Source organism: Mauremys reevesii, linkage group 3, assembly GCF_016161935.1.
Source record: "Mauremys reevesii isolate NIE-2019 linkage group 3, ASM1616193v1, whole genome shotgun sequence".
Lineage (NCBI taxonomy): Eukaryota > Metazoa > Chordata > Testudines > Geoemydidae > Mauremys > Mauremys reevesii.
Window position 1 is genome coordinate 207,741,768 of NC_052625.1, and position 27,842 is coordinate 207,769,609.

Below are 27,842 nucleotides of genomic sequence, written 5' to 3' on the forward strand. Positions count from 1 at the left end.
AAGTGTAGAGTCCAACGGTCAGTTTTTATGGCTAAAGGTAAAAAGCAGGGCATCAAGGTGATTTAAAATCCAACATTGAATGTATTTGCTAATGATCAGGAAAGAGGGAAGTTAATGAGGTAGCCGCATCTGAGAGACAGAAATCTTCGGTGAGCTTACAAGAAGTGGCAACTAGGACAGATGGGAGGAGTATAAAAATACTGCTTAAGCATGCAGGGGTGTAATCAGGAAGGCCAAAGCACAGTTGGAAGTGCAGCTACCAAGGGATGTGAAGGGTAAGAAGGGGGGTTTCCACAGGCGTGTTAGCAACAAGAAGGTGGTCAGGAAAAGTGTGGGACCCTTACTGAATGAGGGAGGCGACCTAGTGACAGATATGGAAAAAGCTGAAGTACTCAATGCCTTTTTTGCCTTGGTTTTCACAGACAAGGTCAGCTCCCAGACTGCTGCACTGGGCAGCACAGTATGGGGAGGAGCTGAGCAGCCCTCAGTGCACTTAGGATGGAAGAATTCCATGCGCTGACACTGGCTGGGGGCCAGCTGGCTAAGAGCCAGCAGTGAGCCCTTGTTGCCAAGAAGGCTAACAGCATATTGGGCTGCATTGGTAGGAGCACTGCCAGGAAATCGAGGAAAGTGATTATTCCCCTCGATTCAGCACTGGTGAGGCCACATCTGGAGTACTGTGTCCAGTTTTGGGCCCCCCACTACAAGAAGGATGTGGAAAAATTGGAAAGAGTCCAGCGGAGGGCAACAAAAATGATGAGGGGGCTGGAGCACATGATTTATGAGGAGAGGCTGAGGGAACTGGGATTGTTTAGTCTGCAGAAGAGAAGGATGATGAGGGATTTGATAGCTGCTTTCAACTACCTGAAAGGGGGTTCCAAAGAGGATGGATCTAGACTGTTCTCAGTGGTACCAGATGACAGAACAAGGAGTAATGGTCTCAAGTTGCAGTGGGGGAGGTTTAGGTTGGATATTAGGAAAAACTTTTTCACTCAGAGAGTGGTAAAGCACTGGAATGGGTTACCTAGGGAGGTGGTGGAATCTCCTTCCTTAGAGGTTTTTAAGGTCAGGCTTGACAAAGCCCTGTCTGGGATGATTTAGTTGGGAATTGGTCCTGCTTTGAGCAGGGGGTTGGACTAGATGACCTCCTGAGGTCCCTTCCAACCCTGAGATTCTATGATTCTAAGGGGTAAGAGGGAAGGTTCTCTTAAGAATTGGTAACTAGTTAAAAAATAGGAAACAAAGGGTAGGAATAAATGATCAGTTTTCACAGTGGAGAAAGGTAAAAAGCAGGGTCCCCCATGGCTCTGTACTGAGACGAGTGCTGTTCAACAGTCATACCTGATCTGGAAAAAGGCGCAAACAGTGAGGTAGCAAAATTCACGGACAATACCAAATTACTCTAGATAAGTCCAAAACTGACTGTGAAGAGTTACAAATGGATCTCACAAAACTGGGTGACTGGGCAACAAAATGGCAAATGAAATTCAATGTTGATCAATGCAAAGTAATGCACATTGGGAAACATAATCCCAACTCTACATACAAAATGATGGGGTCTAAATTAGCTGTTACATCTCAATAGAGAGATCTTGGAATCATCGTGGATAGTTCTCTGAAAAGATCTGCTCAACGTGCAGTGGTAGTCAAAAAAGCGAATGGAATGTTAGGAACCCTTAGGAAAGGGATAGATAATAAGGCAGTAAATAACAATGCCACTATGTAAATCCATGGTACGTCCACATCTTGAATACTGCGTGCAGCTCTGGTCGTCCCATCTAAAAAAAAATGTATGAGAATTGGAAAAGGTTCAGAAAAGGGCAACAAAAATGATTAGGGGTCTGGAACAGCTGCCATATGAGGAGAGATTAATAAGATGGAACTATTCAGCTTGGAAAAGAGACGACTAAGGGGGGATATGATTGAGGACTATAAAATCATGACTGTGTGGAGAAAGTGAAATGGAAACTGTTATTTACCCATGACATAACACAAGAACTAGGGGTCACCGAATGAAATTAACAGGCAGTAGGTTTAAAACAAACAAAAGGCAGTATTTCTTCACACAACGCACAGTCAGCCTGTGGAACTCAAAGCCAGGGGATGTTGTGAAGGCCAAAAGTGTAACTGGGTTTAAAAAAAAAAGTTCATGGAGGACGGATCCAAGATGGTCAAGGACACAATCCCATGCTCCGGGTGTCCCTAGGCCTCTGACTGCCAGAAAGTGAGAGTGGATGACAGGCCGGGATCACTTGATAATTGTCCTGGTCGGTTCACTCCCTCTGAAGTACTTGGCACTGACCCAGTACGGCCGTTCCTGTGTTCTCGCGGATTAAGAGCTGGCATGGAATGAAGTGTTCCTAGTGGAGTTTCACAGGGATCCGTACTAGTTCTGATGCTGTTTAACATTTCCATCCGTGATCTGGAAGGAACTATGGAAACCACTGCAGTGACACAAAGCTTGGCAGAGTGGTGAAGGACGATGAGGCAGGGCAGTTGCAGAGTAACTGGATCGCTTGGTAAACTGAGCCCATTCCAACAAAATGCATTTTAATACTACCCAATGCAAGGTCATACATCTAGGGACAAGAAACGCAGGCCAGATGTACAGAATGGGGACTGGGATCCCGGAAAACAGGGATCTGAAAAGGATTTAGGGGTCACAGCGGGCAAGCAATTCAACATGAGCTCCCAGCGTGATGCACCGGGGAAAAAGGCCTAATCCGATCCTTGGATGTACACACAGGGAAGTAGTGACTTTGAGGAGGACGGTGATGTTTCCACTGTATGTGGCATTGGTGAGGCCAGTACTGGAATACTGCGTCAGTCCTGGGGTCCACATTTTAAAAAGGAGGTTGAAAAATCAGAGGGTGCTGAGAAGAGACAAATTATCCAAGGGCTGGAGAAAATGCCTTACAGTGAGACTGGAAGAGATCAATCTGGTTGACACCATAATAGAGGCCCAACTTCAATGTATACCCCAAATTAAGAAAAACAGTAAAAGAACTAAAAAAGAGCCACCGTGGCTTAACAACCATGTAAAAGAAGCTGTGAGAGATAAAAAGACTTCCTTTAAAAAGTGGAAGTCAAATCCTAGTGAGGCAAATAGAAAGGAGCACAAACACTGCCAACTTAAGTGCAAGAGTGTAATAAGAAAAGCCAAAGAGGAGTTTGAAGAACGGCTAGCCAAAAACTCCAAAGGTAATAACAAAAAAAAACATTTTAAGTACATCAGAAGCAGGAAGCCTGCTAAACAACCAGTGGGGCCCCTTGATGATCAAAATACAAAAGGAGTGCTTAAAGACGATAAAGTCATTGCGGAGAAACTAAATGGATTCTTTGCTTCAGTCTTCACGGCTGAGGATGTTAGGGAGATTCCCAAACCTGAGCTGGCTTTTGTAGGTGACAAATCTGAGGAACTGTCACAGATTGAAGTGTCACTAGAGGAGGTTTTGGAATTAATTGATAAACTCAACATTAACAAGTCACCGGGACCAGATGGCATTCACCCAAGAGTTCTGAAAGAACTCAAATGTGAAGTTGCGGAACTATTAACTAAGGTTTGTAACCTGTCCTTTAAATCGGCTTCGGTACCCAATGTAACGCCAATATTTAAAAAGGGCTCTAGGAGTGATCCCGGCAATTACAGACCGGTAAGTCTAACGTCGGTACCGGGCAAATTAGTTGAAACAATAGTAAAGAATAAAATTGTCAGACACACAGAAAAACAAACTCTTGAGCAATAGTCAACATGGTTTCTGTAAAGGGAAATCGTGTCTTACTAATCTATTAGAATTCTTTGAAGGGGTCAACAAACATGTGGACAAGGGGGATCTGGTGGACATAGTGTACTTGGATTTCCAGAAAGCCTTTGACAAGGTCCCTCACCAAAGGCTCTTACGTAAATTAAGCTGTCACGGGATAAAAGGGAAGGTCCTTTCATGGATTGAGAACTGGTTAAAGGACAGGGAACAAAGGGTAGGAATTAATGGTAAATTCTCAGAATGGAGAGGGGTAACTAGTGGTGTTCCCCAAGGGTCAGTCCTAGGACCAATCCTATTCAATTTATTCATAAATGATCTGGAGAAAGGGGTAAACAGTGAGGTGGCCAAGTTTGCAGATGATACTAAACTTCTCAAGATAGTTAAGACCAAAGCAGATTGTGAAGAACTTCAAAAAGATCTCACAAAACTAAGTGACTGGGCAACAAAATGGCAAATGAAATTTAATGTGGATAAATGTAAAGTAATGCACGTTGGAAAAAATAACCCCAACTATACATACAACATGATGGGGGCTAATATAGCTACGAGTCAGGAAAAAGATCTTGGAGTCATCGTGGATAATTCTCTGAAGATGTCCACGCAGTGTGCAGAGGCGGTCAAAAAAGCAAACAGGATGTTAGGAATCATTAAAAAGGGGATAGGGAATAAGACTGAGAATATATTATTGCCCTTATATAAATCCATGGTACGCCCACATCTCGAATACTGTGTACAGATGTGGTCTCCTCACCTCAAAAAAGATATTCTAGCACTAGAAAAGGTTCAGAAAAGGGCAACTAAAATGATTAGGGGTTTAGAGAGGGTCCCATACGAGGAAAGATTAAAGAGGCTAGGACTCTTCAGCTTGGAAAAGAGAAGACTAAGGGGGGACATGATAGAGGTATATAAAATCATGAGTGATGTTGAGAAAGTGGATAAGGAAAAGTTATTTACTTATTCCCATAATACAAGAACTAGGGATCACCAAATGAAATTAATAGGCAGCAGGTTTAAAACAAATACAAGGAAGTTCTTCACGCAGCGCACAGTCAACTTGTGGAACTCCTTACCTGAGGAGGTTGTGAAGGCTAGGACTATAACAATGTTTAAAAGGGGACTGGATAAATTCATGGTGGCTAAGTCCATAAATGGCTATTAGCCAGGATGGGTAAGAATGGTGTCCCTAGCCTCTGTTCGTCAGAGGATGGAGATGGATGGCAGGAGAGAGATCACTTGATCATTGCCTGTTAGATTCACTCCCTCTGGGGCACCTGGCATTGGCCACTGTCAGTAGACAGATACTGGGCTAGATGGACCTTTGGTCTGACCCGGTACGGCCTTTCTTATGTTCTTATGGTTAGCTTATCAAAACGAAGATTGAGAGGAGACTTGATTACGGTGTCTAAGGAGAAAATACTGGTAGTAATTGGCTCTTCAATCAAGTAGAGAAAGGCAGAACAAGAACCAATGGCTGGACGCTGAAGCCAGACAAATTAAAATTGGAAATCAGGCTCCAATTACTTTTTCCTGTGAAGGTGACAGACCACTGAACTACACCAGGAATTGGTGGAGTCTCCAGCTCTTGGAGCTGCAAGACTGAACATCTCCTTCAAAGAGATCTGCTCAGCTCCCCCAGAAGTTCTGGGCTTGTGGCAGGAATCACTGGGTGAGGTGCTCAGGCCTGAGGTATGCAAGAGGTCAGATTAGACAATCATAATGGTCTCCTCTGGCCTCAATGATCTGTATCTATGAGACAGCTGCAAAAAGGCCAGTGGAATTTTTAGCTGCAAGTTCAGAGGCCTCCTGTCCAGGGGCTGCCAGGGAACAGCACCTCTGTATACTCTGCCCGCGCCTGGAATAAGTTCTGTTCTGGTCCCTTCACAGGCAGAAGGGTACTGAGCAGCTGGAGGGAGCTGGGATGCACAAAGGCCATTCATGGGCTGCGGGGGCGGGATTGAGTAGGACTGATGATCTGGGCAGCGTGGCTCAGTGGCGGCTGGAGGGAGCCCAGCTATGCTGGGTTCGGGGGCAATGCCGGCTCCTCCTGAGCAGTGAACATCTCCATGGGCCGGGCCCTGGGGAGGGACTGCAGGGAGCTGGACGATCCAACATCTCCACAGCCCCTCTGTCAGCAACGGCCTGTAGGAATCTCCTCCATCAGTCCTTCCCCTCACTCTGCCCCCAATCCTGATCCACGCAGAAGGCCCAGGGGGAGGAAGGGCACAGAGAGGGAACAAGGAGCAGCTGAGTTTTCAGTAGATTGTTTTCAACCCAGGCGCTTTGATTCTCTGGCGCCCCTCAGTGCAAAGCACACAAGCTGCCAGAGATGGGTGCAGCGCTGGCACCCGCCCAGCGCATCATGCGGCCATCACCTTGAAGGGAAGAGGAGAGCTGGGTGGGGCCTGAGGTGTTTGGATGTCAGTCTTGCCTCTTGGACCCAGGGGTTAAATCAGGGATTCAGTAAAGACAAATGAGCTCAGGAGGTTTGTCCCTACTGCCCATTTCTACACATCCCCAAGCCATCCCGCCCAGCACTGCCAGCTCTCTGCTCAAATGCTGCAGGGTCAGGGCTCAATGGTGCCATGGGAGGGAGCCCGAGACTGGAGCCTGCAGACCAGGAGCAAGGTGCAACAGGAAAGGCAGTACTGGGTTGGGGCACCCACTATGCAATCAGCTCCTCACAGTCTCCTAAGGTCTCGTAACCTGTAAAGGGTTAAAAGATTAAACAGACAGACTCGGTTCTCCCCGCTTCCCGCCCCACCTCCTGCGAAAGAGCCAAGGACAAAGGGGCGGCTAAGTTTTCTGGGCTTTTAGTTTGAAAAAGTATTGATTGAAAGTGTATAACAGAGCGAGGTGCAACAGTGGCACCCGATCCAGATTGTTCCACAAATAAAAACAGAACGGGCCTTAAATAAAGGGGGCACAGATTAAAAAACCTCAACAGTGAAAAAGTTCTTCCCCTCCAAACAGAATAGTCACAGGCACAAAAATGGCGACACCTACATAGAGACAATGTTGGGATGTCCATCCTCTAACCACTAACGTGCTACTCACCTCCGCCGGGGCTCCCGTGTCCGCGGAGCTGAAGCCAGCCCCGCTTGGCAGCTCTGCTGTTGGCTCACTCTTTGGAATGGTTACAAATGAACATGACATGCCCTGCTAACCCACCCCACCCCTGTCCAGGACACAGACAAACGTGGCCTCTGCTAAGGCTAAACAAAAAAAAAAAGGACGAGACTTTGGAGTCTCGAGTTCAGCTTGTTTAAGAAACGAGTCTGGGGAGTGCACGACAAGTCTCTGTGCTGGGCCTGCTAGTCCCGCTTGGCCTTCTTGCTGCTGTCGCTGCCGTTCTCCTCCCCCGCTGCCTGGGCCTCTGCCAGTTTCCGTTTGCCACTGTCGGTGTGGGCTTGCGTGGAGCGTGGGTTGAAGCAGATAATGATGCAGGTCATGTTATCGCAGCCGGTGCCATCCCCTGAGGTGTCGGGAGCCAAGCACTGATCCAGGAGCTGAGAGGGAACAGGACAAAGTTAACAGCACACGGGAAGCAGCCAGTAGGACGCCAACCTCATACGCAGCCGAGCAGTCCAAGGGAGCCGCTCACTTGCTGGCTGATTCCCGGCTCCGGGGCCAGGCCCAGGCTCCAGCTCCTCCCAGGCGAGGGAACGGGACAGCTTAAGGCAGTGCTCAGTGCCTTGGGAGGCCGGCAGGCAGAGCCAGCGATAGGCATGAGCAGACCAAGCAATTGCTTAGCACCTGGAGCACCTCCAGGGGGCCCCCTGTTCATTATTAGTATGTGTTGGGGGGCACCTCCAAAATATCCCAATGTGCTGACCACCTCTGCTGGCAGGGCCTTGTGCTGCTCAGCACTGCCACCTGCTGGCTGTTCAGAATAACACTAGGAAGGCAAAAACAATGAGGAGTCTTTGTGGCCCCTTAGAGACTAACAAATTTGTTTGGGCATAAGCTTTCGTGGGCTAGAACCCACTTCATCAGATGCGCGCAGTGAAAAATACAGTAGCAGATATATATACAGCACATGAAAAGATGGGGGGAGTTGCCTTACCAAGTGGGGGGTCAGTGCTAACGAGGCCAATTCAATCAGGGTGGATGTAGCCCAGTCTCAACAATCTCCCTGGACACTCAACAACAGACTTAAAAGTGGCCATTCTTCAACAAAAAAACTTCAGAAACAGACTTCAATGAGAAACTGCAGAACTGGAATTAATTTACAAACTGGACACCATCAAATTAGGCCTGAATAAAGTGGCTGGGTCACTACAAAAAAAATTTTTCCCCTCTGTTAATACACCTTCTTGTCAACTGTTGGGAATGGGCCACATCCACCCTGATTGAATTGGCCTTGTTAGCACTGACCTCTCGGTAAGGCAACTCCCATCTTTTCATGTGCTGTATATTTATACCTGCCTACTGTATTTTTCACTCCATGTATCTGATGAAGTGTGTTATAGCCCACGAAAGCTTATGCCCAAATAAATGTGTTAGGCTCTAAAGTGCCAGCAGGACTCCTCGTAGTTTTGGCTGATACAGACTAACATGGCTACTCCTCTGAAACTAGGAAGCAGATAAAGTTGTTGGGTCCGTATGGATTTCATCACCACCCAGCAATGAGCGGGCCCCAGTAACTCTCCCTGCAGGGAGTCACTGCCCAGCGAGCATGCAAATGCCCAGCGAGCTGAGGAAGCCCATCCAGGAAAGGGCAGCTGGAGTCAGGCTGCTTACCTCTTCTACTATGGAGGAGAGAGGCCTCAGGTCCCCGTTCTCATCCTTCTGGCTGATCTTGGCCTGGATGAAATCCACCACTTCCTGGCTGCTCATCACATTCCTGCCAGCAGAGCGGGTGAGGGGTCAGAGTGGCTGGCAGGGCAAGGAAAGAGTGCCCTGCAGCTGACGGCAGGGAGGCCTGGTTCTGCTGTGCTATGGCGGAGAGCGCTGGCTCGCTGAATGGGAGGGGCAGGGTACGCACCAAGACAGATGTTAAAGGAGATCCCCTTGTTCAGGGGCCATGGGCACCGTGGAGTGCGCTGTGCCATCCTCTGCCCAGGGAACGGCGCCCCACTGGGGACAGCCTGCCGCGGGCTCTTTGATGAGCTATCCCAGAGGCCCCTAACCCTTACTGAGGTGTCACGGGGATACGCGCCTGGCCTGCTGCCCCGTGCGAAGGCTGGGGCAGGATCCATCCCATAGGGGCTTCTGCTCCTCTGGTGCTCACCAGATTCCGTCGCATGCGATAACCATGAAGTCGTGTTCCTCGTTTATTGTCAGCACCTTGATGTCGGGTAAGGCCGAGATCATCTGCTCTTCCGGGGGCAGGTTCTTGTTCCGTTTGTAGAAGTGGTCGCCTGGCAAGAGAGGGGAAGGTCAGTGCCGGCACAGTCTCCTCCAGCTGTGCTGCCCTGACTGCTGGGGAGGGGCTGCTCGAGAGCCCAGGCCAGCACTCCTGCAGGCAGAGGGGACAACCCCCCTGTCGCAGACTGAGGTCTGTGTTTGAGCTGGAGCATGAGGCCAGCTCAGCAGAGCCTGGCACTTAACTGCTACAACACTGAAGAAGAGCGAGAACCCCAAAACAGTGTGTCCCCAGCCCAGCCACACAGCTCCCCACCGCCTGTGCTTTTAGGAGCACAAACACAGACACTGCCCATGTGGACCAGACCAGGGTCCATTTAGTCCAGTGTCCTATCTCCGATGGGGGCCAGCACCAGCTGCTTCAGGGGAAGGTGCAGTGACCAGGCGGTTTGCCCCAGGGGAAGGTTCCCCCAGCCCCAGTAGTTAGAGGCTCATGCTCTGGGGCAAGAGGGTTCATGGCCACTTCAGAACTCTGGTTTGAGGGTTAGTATTTCCTCTGATAATTCCAGATATTCCCCATTCCTAGAGAAACATCTAACTTCTCACTGAATCCCGCTAGGCTCTTAGCCTCAGCTATGTCATGTGACAGGGAGTTCCACAGGCCCCTTGTGCCTTTTCAGGGTCCCCATCATTTAAACAGACACTGCTGATCTCCCTTTCTCTCGACCGTGCATTGCTTTAGAAACTTTAATCATGTCCCTCCTCATCCATCTCCTTTGCACGGGGACAAACCCCTCTGCACAGAAGAGATTTCCCCAAGTCCTTTACCGTTCTCGCTGCCCTTCTCTAACCCCTCTAGCTGTGCAACACCCTGTTTAGGAGGGTGATGAGAACCCCACACGGTGTTCAGATGAGCCCACACCACTAATTAGGGAATACACCACCCCATGCCTTAGACATCCCAGTATCATTTGCTTTTCTCACCACTCCTGGCTGACACCTACATGCCTTGGGCCCCATCTACACCATCCATCACTCACAAACCCACCATGAAGCAGGTGGTCTGCATGCACGTGCCATCCCCCCGGCTGCAGGGTGCCCTGGCCGGCCTCCTGGATTCACTCACCGATTGCCCTGGAGAGGTTGAGACCCCCGTTCACTCTCCCATCCATGGTGACCTTGCCGCCAGCGTTCTTTATCCTCGCCAGCTCCAGCTCATCCTCCGGCTTGTGGTCATAGGACATATCCACAGCTTTGCCGCCCTCTGACACCACGCAGCGAGAGTCTCCAGCATTGGCTACGATCAGCTGTTTCCCCCGGATAAGGGCTACCACGGCAGTCGTCCCGCTGTCAGAGCCAGGCTGAGAGGCAAGGGGTTTGGTGAGACTTCCTCCCAGATACACAATGCCCCTAGCCTTAAAGGAGCTATTCGGGGAGAGACGTCCAAACCAGCCCAGGAGCTCTTACAGGACATCGGCTGTACCAGACCTCCCCTTTCAAGAGGTGCAGGGCCCAAAGAGGGGGCCACCGCAGGAGGCGAGGGAAGGGGTGCGAAAGGAACAGAGCATGGGTACCTTCTCCCAGGAGTGGGCCAGCTCAGATTTAACACACTGTCCTAGGAACACCAGTGAGCGCAATAGTATGGCCTGCAGCTGTCCTCTCCTGCAGCAACTCCAGCCTCAGCCTGCCCCAAGCAGGGGCTGCACTGCATTGTAGTGGCAAGGATGGAGGCTGCTGCAGTCTCCATTTCACTGCACCTAGCTGCAGCTCCCGCCCAGCTGCCAATGCCGTCCTCAGCCAGCTGGCTGGCTGGAGAGCTGCTAATTACTAGCGTTTGTTGTGTGCAGGTGAGACACACAGCCAGGCTGGCTGATCCTGAGGAATTGCCGTGCTGTTCTGCGGTACGTCCGACCAGATAAGCTAGCAGTGGAGTCCCCCTTTGCAGCATCTCCCCTGCTGCCCCACAGCCCAGGCCCCATTCCAAACCCTCCACCGCCTCCGGGTGGGAAGACACCTGCTTCAGGCTACATGGAAAGGGGCATTCTCTGGCTCCCAAGTGACCCGCGGGTGCTCCCCGACACAGGATTAACAAAGAACCTAGAGAAGGCAGAAATGGGATGTGCACCTCCTCTTTCCCCTCCATGCCTGGTAACATCATCTCTTCCTCTTCGTCCTCATCCTCCTCAGCCTCTTCTGTGTCATCTTCATCCTCTTCATTCTCTGCCTCCTCACTGCTGTAGCCATCCTCATCCTCACTGCACTCCTACAGAAACGAGAGACGCCATGAGAGAGCAGGAGTGCCCGGCTCCGAGGGCACAAGCCCCTCCGGGAGGATGGACGAGATGAGCTCAGCAAGAGGGAGCCGATGACCCAGCAGGTCTTCTCTCTCTCTGGTGCGTATGAGCTGGGCAGCAGGTAGCAGCTCCCAGCTCATGCACTGGCCAGACCACAGCGTCTGCAGCATCCTCCCTCCACAGGCCCACTGCGAGGCGGTGTGGACAGAGGCATCAGCCTGTAAATCCCACCTCGATGGCAGGCCTGGGGCGGCCCGATGCTCTCACAGCCCTTAAAGAATGTGGAGAGAGAGAGAGTCATTCCCCACCCCCAGGAAGGGCAGCTGCCTCCGCGCTCTGGCGCCTACCTCACTGTCCTCCTCCTCCTCCTCCTCGCCCTCATCTGACTCATCCTCGCTGTCTTCAAAAAATTTGGACTTGGTCGTGCCCTGGGGCTTTCCAGTGGAGGAGCAGGAGGGCCCTGCCTCTCCCGTGGAGGAGGTGACCGTCTCTTCGCCCCTGCCCACTTCGGCCTGCTTTGCAGCACAGCTGTCGTTCCCAGCATCGGCTCCATCCGAGGTGGAGGAAATGCCTGTGGCCTCGTTGTCTGGCTTCCCGTTCTTCCTCTCCCTGTGCTCGGCCAGCTCCCCCGGGCTGCCTTCTCCATTCACGCTCGCCTCCCCGCCATGCTCCTGGCCCATCTCCCCGGCCGGAGGGAGTGGCTTGTTTCTGAGGTTCTTGATGCAGTTCTGTCCATAGCGGGTCAGCAGCTCCTCTATGGTCATTGTGGCTTCTTCGTGCAGAAGAGCCGCTTCCTCGTTGTCAACTGCAAGAGAAAGGGGAATCAGAGCAGGAAACGCCGCCTGTGGGGTGGCAGCAGCAGCACAGGTTTGGCTCCAAGCTGCACTAGCCAAGAGATGCCTGGTGTTCCAGCAGTGCCCGCACTGTGCTGGGCATTCCACGCACACACAAGGGAGACAGCTGCCCCCACCCAGCTCCCAGACCAAGCAGTGGGGAGGGCGACCATCACACTCACACAGCCGATAGGCACAGCGCACACACTGGGCTCTATGGACACACAGCAGCCAGCTCTCAGCTGCTAAGCCGGGCGATGCTCACTGGCCACCGTCATGGCCACAGTGGCCACCAAGGAGGGATTCACCAATGGAAGCGCAGCTCGAGGTGCTGGGGGTGAGCTCGCAAGTGGGAACAGCTGATGCTGGCCAAGCGTTTGGGTTTTGTTTGAAGGTCTGTGGTGATGCTGAGTGCTGGGACACTGGCTGGTCTGTTTTCTTGCACAGATCAGACACCACAAACGGGAAAGGCCGAGTCACTCCGCAGGGCTCTGGCACAGGTCGCTCACCCACCTGAGAACCAGGCGCTGGGGCCATGGGGAAATGTGAGACGCTAAGACACACCCTTCCCAAACACCAAACCGGGGCCAGCAGTTCAAGGGGGAATCTTGCTGCTTCCCTGAAGCTGCCGTTTTGCTCGTTTTAACTTTACTAGTCAGCTCAAAGATGGGAAGTGAAATGACTCTACCCAGAGTGCTGCCAGATGCAGAGAGCAAACTAAAGGGCTCCCCCCCCAGGTTTAGGAACCCAGGTGTCCCAGGCACTTGCAGAAAAATGCCGGGATCCAGTGCGGGTGCCCCTTTACGTTCACTCGAAGGCTGGCAGCGAGTAATTCTGGTTTCCTGGCTGGGGCTTTGCTCCTTGCCCTGACAGACATGCCCAGGTGGGAAAGCACATCTGCTTCTTTGAATGAAAAAGGCAGAGTCTTGGGCCAGTCACCTGGGGGGGCTTCAGTTCACCTCCATCCCACCACTTGTCCAGCCGTCCACGACCCACCCCACCCTGGAGCTCCAAGCTTGGGACACTGCTGCCCATCTCACTGACACCACATCTCAGCTCAGACCCGTATTGCCATGGCCCAGAAAGCTCAAACCCTTGGCTGGAGCAGAGCACCTGCTGCAGATACGCCCAAGGGAGGGGCCCAAGGAAGGCGTGTGTCAGTTAAACGAGCAAGCTTGCCAAAACAGCTCCGACTCCCCCATGCCAGGCCGGGAGGTGCCTCGAGGAGAGTGCTAAGTTAGCTCCAGCTGCACTTTGTTTAACTGGCTCCTTTAAAAAGCAAACCCTTCCCTAGCAGTCACTGCCCTGCCCCCACCACGGCTGGCGGCCAGCGCCTCAGTGCTCAGCCTCAGATACTGACTGGGCACATGCTTCACTTACCATCATCTTCATCAGCCACTTTCTCTTTCTCCTCGTCGTCATCCTGGGGCCGCCCAGCGATCTGAGCGAGCTCCTTAATCACCTCCTCTGTGGTCAGCTTGGCATCGATGGCCAGGAAGGCATCCTCCAGGGCCTACGGACAGACAGACAGCACAGGGGCTGCATGCTGTTCAGGGGAGCGCCCGCCCACCCGCCCTGCCCTCTCTCAGCAGCACTGGGATCCCATCACGTCCCCAGCCCCTTCAGGAGAATCACGGAGGTGACTGGCCAGGTTTGCCAGAGAGCGCATGGGGCAGACGGGATGGCACTGGGGAGGGTCAGCATGAGAACAACCCCTCGTTCCTATAGGTCACTGGCTTTGCCAGACTGGCCTGCGCTCAGGACATGCCGCCTAATGACTCTTCTCCGAAAGCTCCACTCTGCCATCGCTGTGAGTCTCAAGGGGCTGCATTTCTCTCACCTACACTGCTGCCCATCAGTCCGATTCCTGCATTGATCCAGGAGGAGACTGAAAACCAGGGTAGCTCTGTGGGGATATGGAGAGCAGAGAGGGGGACTCTCTGTAGCGAACACAAGGCATGAGGCAGAAATGAGCACGGTCTCTCAGTAACTTCAAGGAAGCTAAAGGAGGGAGGCGGAACAGTTAAACAACAAGGCCAACAGCTAGTGAGCAGAAGACCCAAGGTGGAAAAAGGAAGAAAGCTTCCCTGGGAGAATAACCAGGCCTTGGGACAGCCTCCGAGGGAGGGGCTGGGCAATCCCAGATGACACCGGGATCTGGGTGGGGACTAGATGCCCAGAGAGGCCTGTTCTCCTGCCTTGATGCCTACACTTATCCACTGCAGTGCCAGGCTCTTACCTTCTGTAGTTTGCCTTCCTTGTACGCCTTCTGGTCCTTGATTATCTCCGGGAGATACTTGGCACAATACAGGGCAACCTCTTCCCCTGAAAGAGAGCAGAGGCTGCTTGAAAATCCTGCTCCTCCCAGTGGCCCTGGGCACAGAGCGAGCTGAGCTGTGACAGCCCCGAGGGAAATCTGGGGCCTCCAGCCAGGACGGAGGTCAGTGCAGGAGGAGGAGACAGCAACCAACTGCAGAGGAGAGGTCGCTAGTGGGATATCTCGGGGCTTGGCGCTGGGGCCTCCGCTTTCCAAGGAGCTGCACCGCCGAGGTGGCAGGACTTGCTGCTGCCACTGGAGACACCATCAGTATGACAAGCCCTGGGACCCCAGCAAATCTCCAAGGCTTTTCACCCTTCATTGGGGCTGGCCAGGTTCCAAGGGACTCCACTGTTCTCAGGCCAGTCCCACCTGGAGAGCCAAACTTTGATACTGCAGCAGGGAAAAGGGGGCTTCTGCTCAATGCAGATAATCTGGGAGGTGCCATGTTTCCAGCACACAGGGGGCAGCCAGTGAGTGTTCACATACAGGAGCGCAAGAGGAAGGAGATGCTACAATTAACGAGGGAGACTGTGGTCCTAATGGGCAGAGCAGAGTCCTACTGGGAGAGGAAGGAAAGAAATGCAGGAGGCGGCGATAGGAGAAGCAAGCCACAGGGCCAGACATGGAAGGAGGAGAAATTCTCTGAGTTACGTGTAACAGACCCCTGGCCTGCACATGAGCATACAGATTATTTCACTCCTGAACCAACTGTCGGCTACTTGACACCACGACTCCTCCTTGGGGGTGCCTGGGTAACCAGTGCAGCCAGGCAGACCACAGGGTTGTGGTTCAGACGACAGGTGGGGCCCCCCCAAAGAGAAGACGGCACTGACATGGCAGCAGTGACCACAAACTCCTGGAGTTCAGCTCATCCAATGGGACTTGGCAGAACGCACAGCGGGGCAGGGAAGCAGCCCAGTGAAAAGCTCTGATGGGAGAGGTGAGGAGCAGCCCCTCTGGTCTGGAAGGGAAGGGCCAGAGATCTGAGTGGGAGAAGGAACCACACTGGGAATGGAGAAGGGGGAAGCAGCCAAACAAGAACATGCCAAGAATGCAGGGAAAGGAGAAGGGCAGCAAGAATGCAGACAAAGGGTGACGGCAGGGTCCCCCCAAGGTGACGGCGCTGTTAGGGGAAGTAAGGAATGAATGGCAAACACACAGCTCTTTCAAACCTGCCTGGAGGGAGGGGAGAACTGGGCAACTGGCAAGGAATTTAAACCCTGTGAAAACAGCTTTGGCTAAAGGGGATGCATCAGAAGTTGGGTGATGCAGACCCGCCCAGTCAGACCATATTCACCCTGAGCAGCAGAGAGAATCGGCACCCCCGTTTCACGTCTGTTCCAGAGTGGGGATTGGAGCCTGGCTCTCCCACATCCCCGGTGAGTGCTGTAACCATTGATCCAGAAGCTAGCATGGGGGAAAGGGATCAACAACAGTGACACAGACCGTGACCATCTTGGGGTGGTGACTTTAAAAGGGTGAACAGGATGTCCCAGGTAACCACAGGCCTATCAGACAGACATCAGTCCTGGCCAGAACAACGGAACAGCTGATACAGGACTCAATTTATAAAGCATTAAAGGACGGTGCACCACATGACTAGAATGTAATGCTGATTTTTAAAATGGGCTCCAGAGGCGATCCCGGCCAGTGGTTACAGGCCAGTGAGCCTAACTTCAGGACTGCACAAACTAGCAGAAATCATAGTAAAGAACAGAATTATCAAAAACCGAGTTAAACACAGTTTATTGGGGAAGAATCAACACAGCTTTTCCTATGGGAAATCATGCCTCACCAATCTATTAGAATTCTCTGAGGGGGTCAACACACATGTGGCCAAGAGTGATCCAGCGGTTAGAGAGTACCTGGACTTTCAGAAAGACTTTTAAGGAAACTTATGCTATGGCTACACAAGAGAGCACTGATGCAGCTACACCACTCCAGAGAGCTCTCCTGTCGGCTTAACTACTCCAGCCCCTGCAAGAAGCTCTCCCGCCGACACAGCACTGTCCACACCGGCATAAGTTATGGCGCTTTAGGAGGGTGACTAATTCACACCCATGAGCAACATAACTTATGTTGATTTAAGCTGTAGTGTAACCAGAGCCTAAGCTCTCATGGGATTAGAGAGAAGGTCCTCTAATGGATCAGTAACTGGTTAACAGACAGGGAACAAAGGGTAGGAATAAATGGTCAGCTGTCACAATGCACAGAGATTAAACAGTGGGATCCCCCAAGGATCTGTACAAAGACTGTGCTGTTTAACACATTAATTGCTGATCAGGAAGAAAGAGTGAACAGGAAAAGTTTGCAGATGATACAAAGTTGCTCGAGATAGTTAAGTTCAAAGCTGACTACAAAAAGTTCCAGGGGGATCTCACAAAACTGGGTGATTGAGCAGGAAAATAGCAGATGAAATTCAACATTGATAAGTGCAAAGTAATGCATGATGGGTTCAAAATTAGCTGTTATCACTCAAAGAGTCATAGTGAATAGTTCTCTGAAAACTTCAGCTCAATGCGCAGAAGTCAAAAAGGTTAACAGAATGGTAGGAACCATTAGGAAAGTGATAGGGGCATTATGATATTTTCAGTCTTAGTTTCTAAGTAAGCCCATGGCACATCCGCACCTTGAATACTGTGTCCAGTTCTGGTTACCCCATCTCAGAAAGGATATAATGGAACTAGAAAAGGGGAACAAATATAAAAGGGCTTCCATATGAGGAGAGACTAAAAAGATTAGGGCTGTTCAGCTTGGAAAAGAGACGACTAAGAGGGGATATGCCAGAGATCTAGAAAATCATGCCTGGTGTGGAGAGAGTGAATAATGAAGTGTTATTTACCCTTTTCCACAATATAAAAACCAGGAGTCACCCAATAAAATTAACAGGTAGCAGGATGAATACAAAACAAGAGGAAGCACCGTTTCACACAATGCACAATTCACCTGTGGAACTCATTGCCAGGGATGTTGTGATGGCCAAAGTAGAACTGGGCTCAAAAAAATACATAGTGAAGTTCATGGAAGACGGGTCCATCAATGGCTATTAGCCAAGATGGTCAGGGACGCAACCCAACCCTTGGGGCAACCCTAAAGTTCTGACTGCCAGAAGCCGGCAGGGGAAGACAGGATGGATCACTAACTACCTTGTTATGTGCACTCTCCATGAAGCTCCAGTATGGACAACTGTCAGAGACAGGCTACTGTGCTAGAGGGACCATGGTCTGACGCTGCATGGCAGTTCTTACATAATATAATTAATGCAAATCAACATGGGTTTATGGAAAACAGATCCTGTCAAACTAACATGCTCTCTATTTTTGATGAAATGACACAGTTGGCTGATAAAGGTCATCGTGTGGATGTAGCAGACTTAAATTTCTGTGAGGTGTTTGACTTAGTACCACAACATTTTTGTTAAAAAAGGAAAGGTTAAGGAGTGACTTGATCCCAGTCTATACGTACATACATGGGGAACAGCTATTTGATATCGAGGGAGTCTTCAATCTAGCAGGCAAAGGTGTAACGTCCTAGTGTCTGGAAGCTGAAGCTGGACAAATTCAGACCAGAAATAAGATGCAACTACTTTTTTAAAAAACAACAACAGCAAAAACCACTGAGCATAACTAAACACTGGCACAACTTATCCTCCATCACTGGCAATTTTTAAATCAAGACTGGATAGTTTCCTAAAAGCTCTGCTCCAGTTCAAATAGAAATCAATATCAGGATTACTACAGCGTGTGTTACACCAGAGGTCAGAGACATGATCTCAGAGGTTCCTCCTGCCTTTATGCTCTATAAATCTCTGGTTCCTAACCTAGGAGAACAGTGGAGGAGACAGTCCCTCTAAAACACCCTGGTAGGACCTGCAGAGACAAGGAGGCGGGAGCACGGAGAGGCATACTGGGCTTATTCGGCCAAACAAACTCAAATGTTTTATCAGGTGAACGTGAGTTGCGGGTCACGAATCATCCTAAATTGTGATCATCAATAACTGCTAGTGGCTGTACCCCCTTAATCCAAGGGGCTGCAACTATCTCCATCTCCTCTTGCTGCTTCCCCCAACCCAGCAGCATCACTTCAGACTGGTCTAGGATGAATCTCATCTGCGCGCCAATCTCAATACTACAACTCCCTTCTCTCTGGCTTTGACAAATACAGTCTTGTCTCGCTCAGACCCATTCATAATGCTGCTGCAAAGATCAGTGTCCTAGCCGTGGTGCTCTGACTATGTCACCCCTCTCTTCGCATCCCTCCACCAGCCCCCCTCCACCTCCTCTACTGTACCTAACATAAGCTGTCTTCACTCTTGAGGCCCTTCACGCCCTGTCCCCACCAACCGTCCTCTCTCATTCATTAGTGAAAGGCTGACTCCAACTGGCCCGTGGTGCCAGCCTCAACTGCCCCCTTGGTACATTTTCAAGCCTTCTCCCCTGCCACCCACATGCTTGAGAGGAGCTTCCTGCAAACACTCACAAAGCTGCCTCTTTCAACACCTCTGCTGCCATGAACCTTCCAAAAAACTGACAGCCGCTAGGCTGCTGGTGTGCAGAGCCCCCTGCCCCTCAGGCTCACTAATGCTGTCTCTCTGTTCCCTTGCAGCCCCGCCTGGCTGGGTCCCTCTTGGCCTGACTTCAACTGTAAGCTCTTTGGGGCAGGAGTCATCTTTTTGTCCCATGTCTAAAGTGCCTAGCACAGGGGTGCTGGCCATGACAGAGGTTTGTAGCTGCTATGGCAACACAAGCCAATACTACTAACATGAAACTCAATGACACAATTCGTGGGGAGGCTGAGAATTCCAGGGTTCGGTTTCAAAGCGACCCCCCTGCTGGGACGCAGCAGCAGGAGGCAGGGCAGGCTTGCAGTTACGACGGGGACTCCACGGGGACCATGGCCAGGCAGACAGCACGTGACTTTGGACAGACGTGCCCAGCACCCAAACACCACCTGAACTCAAAGGCACTTCCAGAAAGTCCTTGATCCGCCTCTGTTCCCCTCCTACCAGCCAGAGGATAACAACTCTGTCCTACCTGGCAGGGCCGTTGCAAGGGGCGAGCTGCTCAGATACGATGAGGGTGGGGTGGCAAATAAATAAATGCTATTGTCTGCAGGCTCGGGCGGATGTCACTGTATTGGTTACACCCCAAGTAGAGGTGCCAGACCATGTTTCTGCACAGAGGTGGAGTCTGCAGCCACAGAATAATGTATTCTGATTGGAAACCGACCCTGGACAAAATCCATCTAGCCAGGCATTTACAGAAAGCTTAGTTCCATGGAGACTGTGGCCCATGTATCTAGTACTGGCTTAGCTGGGCGTGCGGAGGGGAAGGGACTAGCTCAGCGGTTCTTCAGGTTTTGCATTGGTGACCCCTTTCACACAGCAAGCCTCTGAGTGCTGCCGCCCCTATACGTTAAAAACACTCTTGGTCTCTATGGACACAGGCTTCAGTCTGACGTGGGAAGTGGGGCACGGGCAGCAGCATCAAGGCAAGGACCTTCAGCTACAGTCTAGAAACTAAAGCAGGATCAAGGCCATCAACTGCAGAGCCCCCCAGAGCAGCTTGCAAACCCCAAGTCATCCCCTCACTGCAGAACTGGAAGTGCCCCTTCCTCTAGGACCTGCTATGTGTATGAAGAAATGTTCACGTAAAAAAGAATCGGACACATGAGAAAAGGGCAGACAAATAAACAGTGACAAATTTTTAAAGTGCTTGTACACAAATGCTAGAAGTCTAAATAATAAGATGGGTGAACTAGAGTGCCTCATGTTAGAGGACGATATTGATATAATAGGCATCACAGAAACCTGGTGGACTGAGGACAATCAATGGGACACAATCATTCCGGGGTACAAAATATATCGGAAGGACAGAACAGGTCATGGGGGGGCGGGGGAGTGGCATTATATGTGAAAGAAAATGTAGAATCAAATGAAGTAAAAATCTTAAGTGAATCCACATGTTCCATAGAATCTCTATGGATAGTAATTTCATGCTCTAATAAGAATATAACAGTAGGAATCTATTATCAATGACCTGAACAGGACAATGATAGTGACGATGAAATGCTAAGGGAGATTAGATAGGCTAACAAAATAAAGAACTCAATAATAGTGAGGGATTTCAATTATCCCCATATTGACTGGGAACATGTCACCTTAGGACGAAATGCAGAGACAAAATTTCTCGATACTTTAAATGACTGCTTCTTGGAGCAGCTGGTATGGGAACCCACAAGGGGAAAGGCAATTCTCAATTTAGCTCTGAGTGGAGCGCAGGAGCTCGTCCAAGAGGTAACTATAATAGGACCACTTGGAAATAGTGACCATAATATAATAACTTTTAACATCCCTGTGGTGAGAAGAACACCTCAACACCCCAACACTGTGGCATTTAACTTCAGAAGGGGGAACTATGCAAAAATGAGGGGGTTAGTTAAACAGAAATTAAAAGGTACAATGACTAGAGTGAAATCCCTGCAAACTGCGTGGACACTTTTCAAAGACACCATAATAGAGGCCCAACTTAAATGTATACCCCAAATTAAAAAAAACACAGGAAGAGAACTAAAAAAGAGCCACCGTGGCTTAACAACCATGTAAAAGAAGCAGTGAGAGATAAAAAGGCATCTTTTAAAAAGTGGAAGTCAAATCCTAGTGAGGTAAATAGGAACATAAACACTGCCAAATTAAGTGTAAAAATGTAATAAGAAAAGCCAAAAAAGGAGTTTGAAGAACACTAGCCAAAAACTCAAAAGGTGGTAATTTTTTTTTAAGTACATCAGAAGCAGGAAGCCTGCTAAACAACCAGTGGGGCCCCTTGACGATCGAAATACAAAAGGAGCGCTTAAAGACGATAAAGTCATTGCGGAGAAACTAAATGGATTCTTTGCTTCAGTCTTCACGGCTGAGGATGTTAGGGAGATTCCCAAACCTGAGCTGGCTTTTGTAGGTGACAAATCTGAGGAACTGTCACAGATTGAAGTGTCACTAGAGGAGGTTTGGAATTAATTGATAAACTTAACAGTAACAAGTCACCGGGACCAGATGGCATTCACCCAAGAGTTCTGAAAGAACTCAAATGTGAAATTGCGGAACTACTAACTATGGTTTGTAACCTGTCCTTTAAATCAGCTTCTGTACCCAATGACTGGAAGATAGTTAATGTAACGCCAATATTTAAAAAGGGCTCTAGGGGTGATCCCAGCAATTACAGACCGGTAAGTCTAACGTCAGTACTGGGCAAATCAGTTGAAACAATCGTAAAGAATAAAATTGTCAGAGACATAGAAAAACATAAATTGTTGGGCAAAAGTCAACATGGTTTCTGTAAAGGGAAATTGTGTCTTACTAATCTATTAGAGTTCTTTGAAGGGGTCAACAAACATGTGGACATAGTGTACTTAGATTTCCAGAAAGCCTTTGACAAGGTCCCTCACCAAAGGCTCTTACGTAAATTAAGCTGTCATGGGATAAGAGGGAAGGTCCTTTGATGGATTGAGAACTGGTTAAAAGACAGGGAACAAAGGGTAGGAATTAATGGTAAATTCTCAGAATGGAGAGGGGTAACTAGTGGTGTTCCCCAAGGGTCAGTCCTAGGACCAATCCTATTCAATTTATTCATAAATGATCTGGAGAAAGGGGTAAACAGTGAGGTGGCAAAGTTTGCAGATGATACTAAACTGCTCAAGATAGTTAAGACCAAAGCAGACTGAAAAACTTCAAAAAGATCTCACAAAACTAAGTGATTGGGCAACAAAATGGCAAATGAAATTTAATGCGGATAAAGTAATGCACATTTGGAAAAATAACTCCAACTATACATACAATATGATGGGGGCTAATTTAGCTACAACTAATCAGGAAAAAGATTTTGTAGTCATTGTGGATAGCTCTCTAAAGACGTCCATGCACTGTGCAGCAGCAGTCAAAAAAGCAAACAGGATGTTAGGAATCATTAAAAAGGGGATAGATAAGAAGACAGAGATTACCTTATTGCCCTTATATAAATCCATGTTACGCCCACATCTCAAATACTGCGTACAGATGTGGTCGTCTCATCTCAAAAAAGATATACTGGCATTAGAAAATGTTCAGAGAAGGGCAAATAAAATGATTAGGGGTTTGGAAAGGGTCCCATATGAGGAGAGATTAAAGAGGCTAGGACTTTTCAGCTTGGAAAAGAGGAGACTAAGGGGGGATAGGATAGAGGTATATAAAATCATGAGTGATGTGGAGAAAGTGAATAAGGAAAAGTTATTTACTTGTTCCCATAAAATAAAAACTAGGGGCCACCAAATGAAATTAATGGGCAGCAGGTTTAAAACAAGTACAAGGAAGTTCTTCTTCACGCAGCGCATAGTCAACTTGTGGAACTCCTTACCTGAGGAGGTTGTGAAGGCTGGGACTAAAACAGCGTTTAAAAGAGAACTGGATCAATTCATGGAGGTTAAGTCCATCAATGGCTATTAGCCAGGATGGGTAAGGAATGGTGTCCCTAGCCTCTGTTTGTCAGAGGGTGGAGATGGATGGCAGGAGAGAGATCACTTGATCATTGCCTGTTAGGTTCACTCCCTCTGGGGCACCTGGCACTGGCCACTGTCAGTAGACAGAACACTGGGCTGGACAGAACTTTAGTCTGACCCAGTATGGCCATTCTTATGTTCTTATGCACGTGCTCACCTCAAAGTGGTGACCCTCAAACCGCTCCCCTGCCCAGCTGGAAAAACAGCCTCAGTCCCGGAATGCCTCCTGTGGACCCTTCAAGCCCAACTCCCACCAGAGGGAGGTTGTCCAGATCCCACTGTGCCAACCCAATGCCCTTCCTCCCACAGCCCCACACAGCCATCGGCAGCCTCAGTCTGCACTTTGCCCCAGAGAACACTTCTCAAGAAGAAGTAGGGTTTTTACTGCCAGAGGGGTTTGCCCTGAAGGGGCAGCCACTGCAGCAGACCAGAGCAGTCCCCTGTGAGAAGCTGCCCAGGTACAATTCCCTGGAAAGAGCGATAGGAGCAGTTACCTCCGTGTCCATCGTAGACGGAGAACATGGCCGTCTCACTGTCCAGCTCAGGAATACAGTTGTGCGCATCCTGAAAGAGAAAGCACCACCTCAGAGTGTTGGGGTTGCACTGGCTCTCAGCGGCTGACCTGGCATGAACAGGGCTCAGGGGCAGGGAAATACGGTACCAGCACAGACACACTCACATGTCACACCTGGAGATTTCCCACTCACACGCTGTTCTCACAAAACCAGAGGAGGGCACGAACAATAAGAAGCAGCTGCTACAGTAGCACAGCCACATGCCACTATAGCACTGACGCTTCTTCCAGTGACAGAAGGGGTGTTGCTGTCACAGGAACTCAACCTCCCTTAGTGATGGTATCTAGGCTGATGGAAGCAATCCTTCATTGACCTAGCTATGTCTGCCCCAGAGAGTGGGTCAGCACAACTACAGCAGGCAGGGGGGTGAATTTCACACTCCTGAGACCCCCCGAGACACTCCCAGACCCACAGCACACGCTCCATCTACAGGTCACCAGAGCAGCTCGCTCCTCCCGGAAGGGGCAGGTAACTCTTCAGCCTTCTGCTGTGCACAGCAACCTCTGCACTCCTCCAGACTGAGAGCTCTTTAAAATGGTAACTTGGGATTCTGCCAGTCCGGAACCAGACTCCAGCCCTATCCATCCAGGCTCCCGTCACTGGACCATCCGAGTGTCTTTATCCCCACACTCCCTCGTGCGGCAGGATGGGGCTACTGGCCCCATTGTACAGATGGGAACGGAGGCCCAGGGAGACCAAGTGCTTATCTACACAAGGAAATATATTGGCATGACTATACCACCATAGCACACCAGGAGAACGACAGTGGTAGCATCGTACTGGTAGTTATGCCGGTAAGTTTCCCCATGTAGACAAGCCCCAAAGGACTCGGACAAAGTCAAACAGGGAGTCTGTGGCCCCTCCCACTGCCCGGCTCCTTTCCCCAGTTCATAAGCAGCCCAGATCCATGCACACTGGAGCGTCACCTGCTCCAGTCACACCTGACAGGAGGGAGAGTGTCCCGCTGACTACTGAGAGCAGGAAGTGGCACGGCAGCACCACCACACTCCCCAGGCCCTTGTAAGGGATCTCTGCACACCTGGGCTAGAGGCCTTTCCCCTCTCTCTAGCCTGAATGTGCCAAGCCTTTCCTGGGCACGCCCCAAGTGGACTCTGCCCCATGTGCTGGTCTCAAATGAGCTGAAGGGTAGGCTGAGGAGTCTAGAACTGACATTGTCCCCCACTGTTCTCTGTGCATTGGGGCGAATCAGAAATAGTGTCACAGAAATCCCATCTCCCAGGCAGGCGTCTCTGCCATGGCACTGGTGTCAGAATGCTGCTCATTCTCCGGCCACCCACGGAACCTCCCAGGTGAGCCAGCAGAAAGGGTGGCCCGCCAAGGGGACTGTTTGACACAAAAATGAAATCCTTTCTGGCCTTTATCTATAGGCACTCAGACACTGAGGTAACGAGCATGGGACAATCACCTATACAGAGCAGCAGACAAGGGCTCATGTCCAAATTCCTTCCCCTCCCCAGACCTGGGCCAGGAACAGCAGCTGGCAGTGACTGGGCTGAATTTGAAGCACAGAATGTGCCTTTCAGACTAACAGTTCTCTGGCTGGTGCTCAGCCTGCAGGGGGTGTTTGTGTGAAATGCCTTGACGTTTCTTAAGTGCTGCACACTCCCTCTCAGCACAGGTGCTTTGTTCTCTGCTAGATACTTGGGGATGGCTCTGTTTAAGTGACTCTCATGCTGACACTGAGACGTACCTCATCAGAGGAGCTCCACAGGAAAATTCACTAGCAACAGTGTTCACTGACTCCTCTTTCCCCATTATTCAGCCTAATTTAACAGATTTTGAAGAGGCCAAAAAGCAAAACCAAACCTCCACAGCCAAGATGAGAGGTGGCACCAAGTTAGTGCCCGAGGAAAGTGCAAATAACCACCAACAAAACAGCAACACTGACCTGCCCAGAGCACTGCCCAAGCACAAGGGGAATGGGCGACCCGTGTAACAACAGTAGGCCATGGAGAGGGAGGGAAATAGCTCCTCAGTTCACCTACTGGGTATTCTCCTAGCTGACTGCTAAGACCTCAGTGGCAGAAGCCTGGGAAGGAGACACTTACAGGAAATCAAACAATGGCAAAGATAAGGTGTCCTCACAGAGAACACCCAGAGTTTTTGAGAAAACATCAAGCTGTTAACTGGGGGAACCCAGCTGCCAAGCTGAGGCCAAGTCCCAACTCTGAGTTCCCAGCCTCGGGGGAAGGAAGGTTGAGTGGGCAGCAGCAGCTGGTGCACAGTCTGAAGAGACAGAGCATACTGTCTCTGTCAGACTCTTGTTGGGCCCTCTCCAGCCAGGAGTCCTGCCAGTTCTCACTGGGCAAGCAGGGGAGGCTGGGGTTTCCATGCAGGTGACGATCATTTTTCAGCACCAATCCACCGTCTCTTCTAACCTTAGAGACTTGGGAGCCAGGGGGAATGGGCAGCTCCCTGTGCTCTGCTCCCCTTCCAATTCCAGAATGGAAGGTGGAGGGAAGAAAGTGAGGAAATAGGCTGATCCAATGCATCCAACAGGTTGTGATAGTTATCTGAATGCCACTGGGGGAGTTCTGTTGGGCTGGGCCAAGAGCTCCAGGACAGGCACGTTTGCACTGGCACAGCAGATTAAACCCTATGTTAGGCTGACAGTAAGTGCACAGTTAAACACTCGAAAACCAGGAAATGCCAGAAGAACTTGAGTTTGGCATGGGTCCTTCCTTTACTGCATCTTTATTTTTATGGTATAGCAGAGAGACTAGAAAGGAGAATCTCCCCTGCAAAAAACTTTGTTTATTTATGTGGAAGTATCAGGAAAGCTGTGTCCTGGCACTTTTGCCAGGAGACACCTTGGAGGACTGAAACGTGGCCTGGAAGTTCTCAGCCCTTAACCACAGTGGGAAGGGTGTTGAATCCTTAGTAAGAGAGTTTGCGTCCATGTGATTTACATATGGCATTAATGAAAACAAAGAGAAAACAGAGTGAATAAACATCCTTTCATTGTAGTGGTGATGGCACTGTGCTACCAGGTCCCCAGCTGAGGGCTTGGCAGGGAATTCAGAGATGAGCCACACGCATGCCCCAGGCTGGAAAAAGTGTGTTATGGGTGCTGAGACAAGTGGAGTCCCCCTAGCTCTGCAAAGGGACATGTGAGGGAAAGACAGTAGAACCCTGGGGATGCTTCACTATCAGTCTGGGGAGGCTTATGGGGAGAGAGAGAATTAAATGTACCAAGAAGCAGTTAAGGGTCCCGCGCCGCGCCCCCATCTCCTCTCCCTCCCCCCAGGGTCCCGCGCCGCCCCCCCTCCTCCCCTCCCCCTCCAGGGTCCCGCGCCGCCCCCTCCTCCCCTCCTCCAGGGTCCCGCGCCGCCCCCATCTCCTCCCCTCCAGGGTCCCGCGCCGCCCCATCTCCCCTCCTCCAGGGTCCCGCGCCGCCCCATCTCCCCTCCCCTCCAGGGTCCCGCGCGCCCCCCATCTCCTCTCTCCTCCAGGGTCCCGCGCCGCGCCCCCATCTCCTCTCCTCCCCTCCAGGGTCCCGCGCCGCGCCCCATCTCCTCTCCTCCTCCAGGGCCCCGCGCCGCCCCCATCTCCTCTCCCTCCCCGGGCCCGCGCCGCCCCCTCTCCTCCCCTCGCCCCCAGGATCCCGCGCCGCCCCCTCTCCCCTCGGGCCCGGGCCCCGCGCCGCCCCTCACCTCCATGGAGACCCGCCAGCCCTGCATGGCGCTGTAGCCGAAGTGCAGCGGGCGCGGCCCAGCCCCGGCGCCGTCCCCCGAGCTCTTCACCGTGCTGGGCTGGGACAGGTAGGCGCCCATGGTGCGGCGGCCTCCGGCGGCGGCCGGGCCCTGCCGCGGGGCCGGGACGGGGCGGACAGGCGGGACGGGCGCGGGGCGCGGAGCGCGGGCAGGCGGGCGGGAGGAGGCGGAACCAGCCACCACGGAGTCACCGACCGGAACCAGAGCGGCCGGAAGCGCCAGCCATAGAGTCTCCATGGGGAGAGCGAGCGGCCGGAAGTACCTGCCATAGAGCGGCTGACGGGACAGAGCGGCCAAGGGAGCGCGGGCCGGAGGCCAGTCAGTGCGCGGGCTCGAGGGGGGCGGGCAGGGCGGGTCCGAGTCTGGGGGGACCCTGCGTGCGCCCCCCCGGGGAACCTGTGTGCGCCCCTCATCGCCCCACGTGCGCCCCCCGCCCCCGGGGACCCTGTGTGCGCCCCTCCCCCACGTGCGCCCCCAGGGACCCTGTGTGCG

At 51.2% G+C, this 27,842-nt stretch overlaps 1 protein-coding gene across 1 annotated transcript; it reads right to left on the reverse strand.

Moving 5' to 3' along the window:
• Positions 1-6,558: 6,558 nt before the first annotated feature.
• PPM1G (protein phosphatase, Mg2+/Mn2+ dependent 1G) lies at positions 6,559-27,484 on the reverse strand. Its single transcript, XM_039531721.1, has 10 exons — positions 27,291-27,484; positions 23,536-23,605; positions 14,435-14,520; positions 13,576-13,708; positions 11,710-12,167; positions 11,194-11,331; positions 10,195-10,429; positions 8,995-9,124; positions 8,505-8,607; positions 6,559-7,270 (listed from the first exon to the last, which is right to left on the reverse strand). The coding sequence occupies exons 1-10, from the start codon at positions 27,408-27,410 to the stop codon at positions 7,076-7,078; spliced, it is 1,668 nt and encodes a 555-aa protein (XP_039387655.1). The 5' UTR covers positions 27,411-27,484; the 3' UTR covers positions 6,559-7,075.
• Between the last annotated feature and the right edge of the window lie 358 nt (positions 27,485-27,842).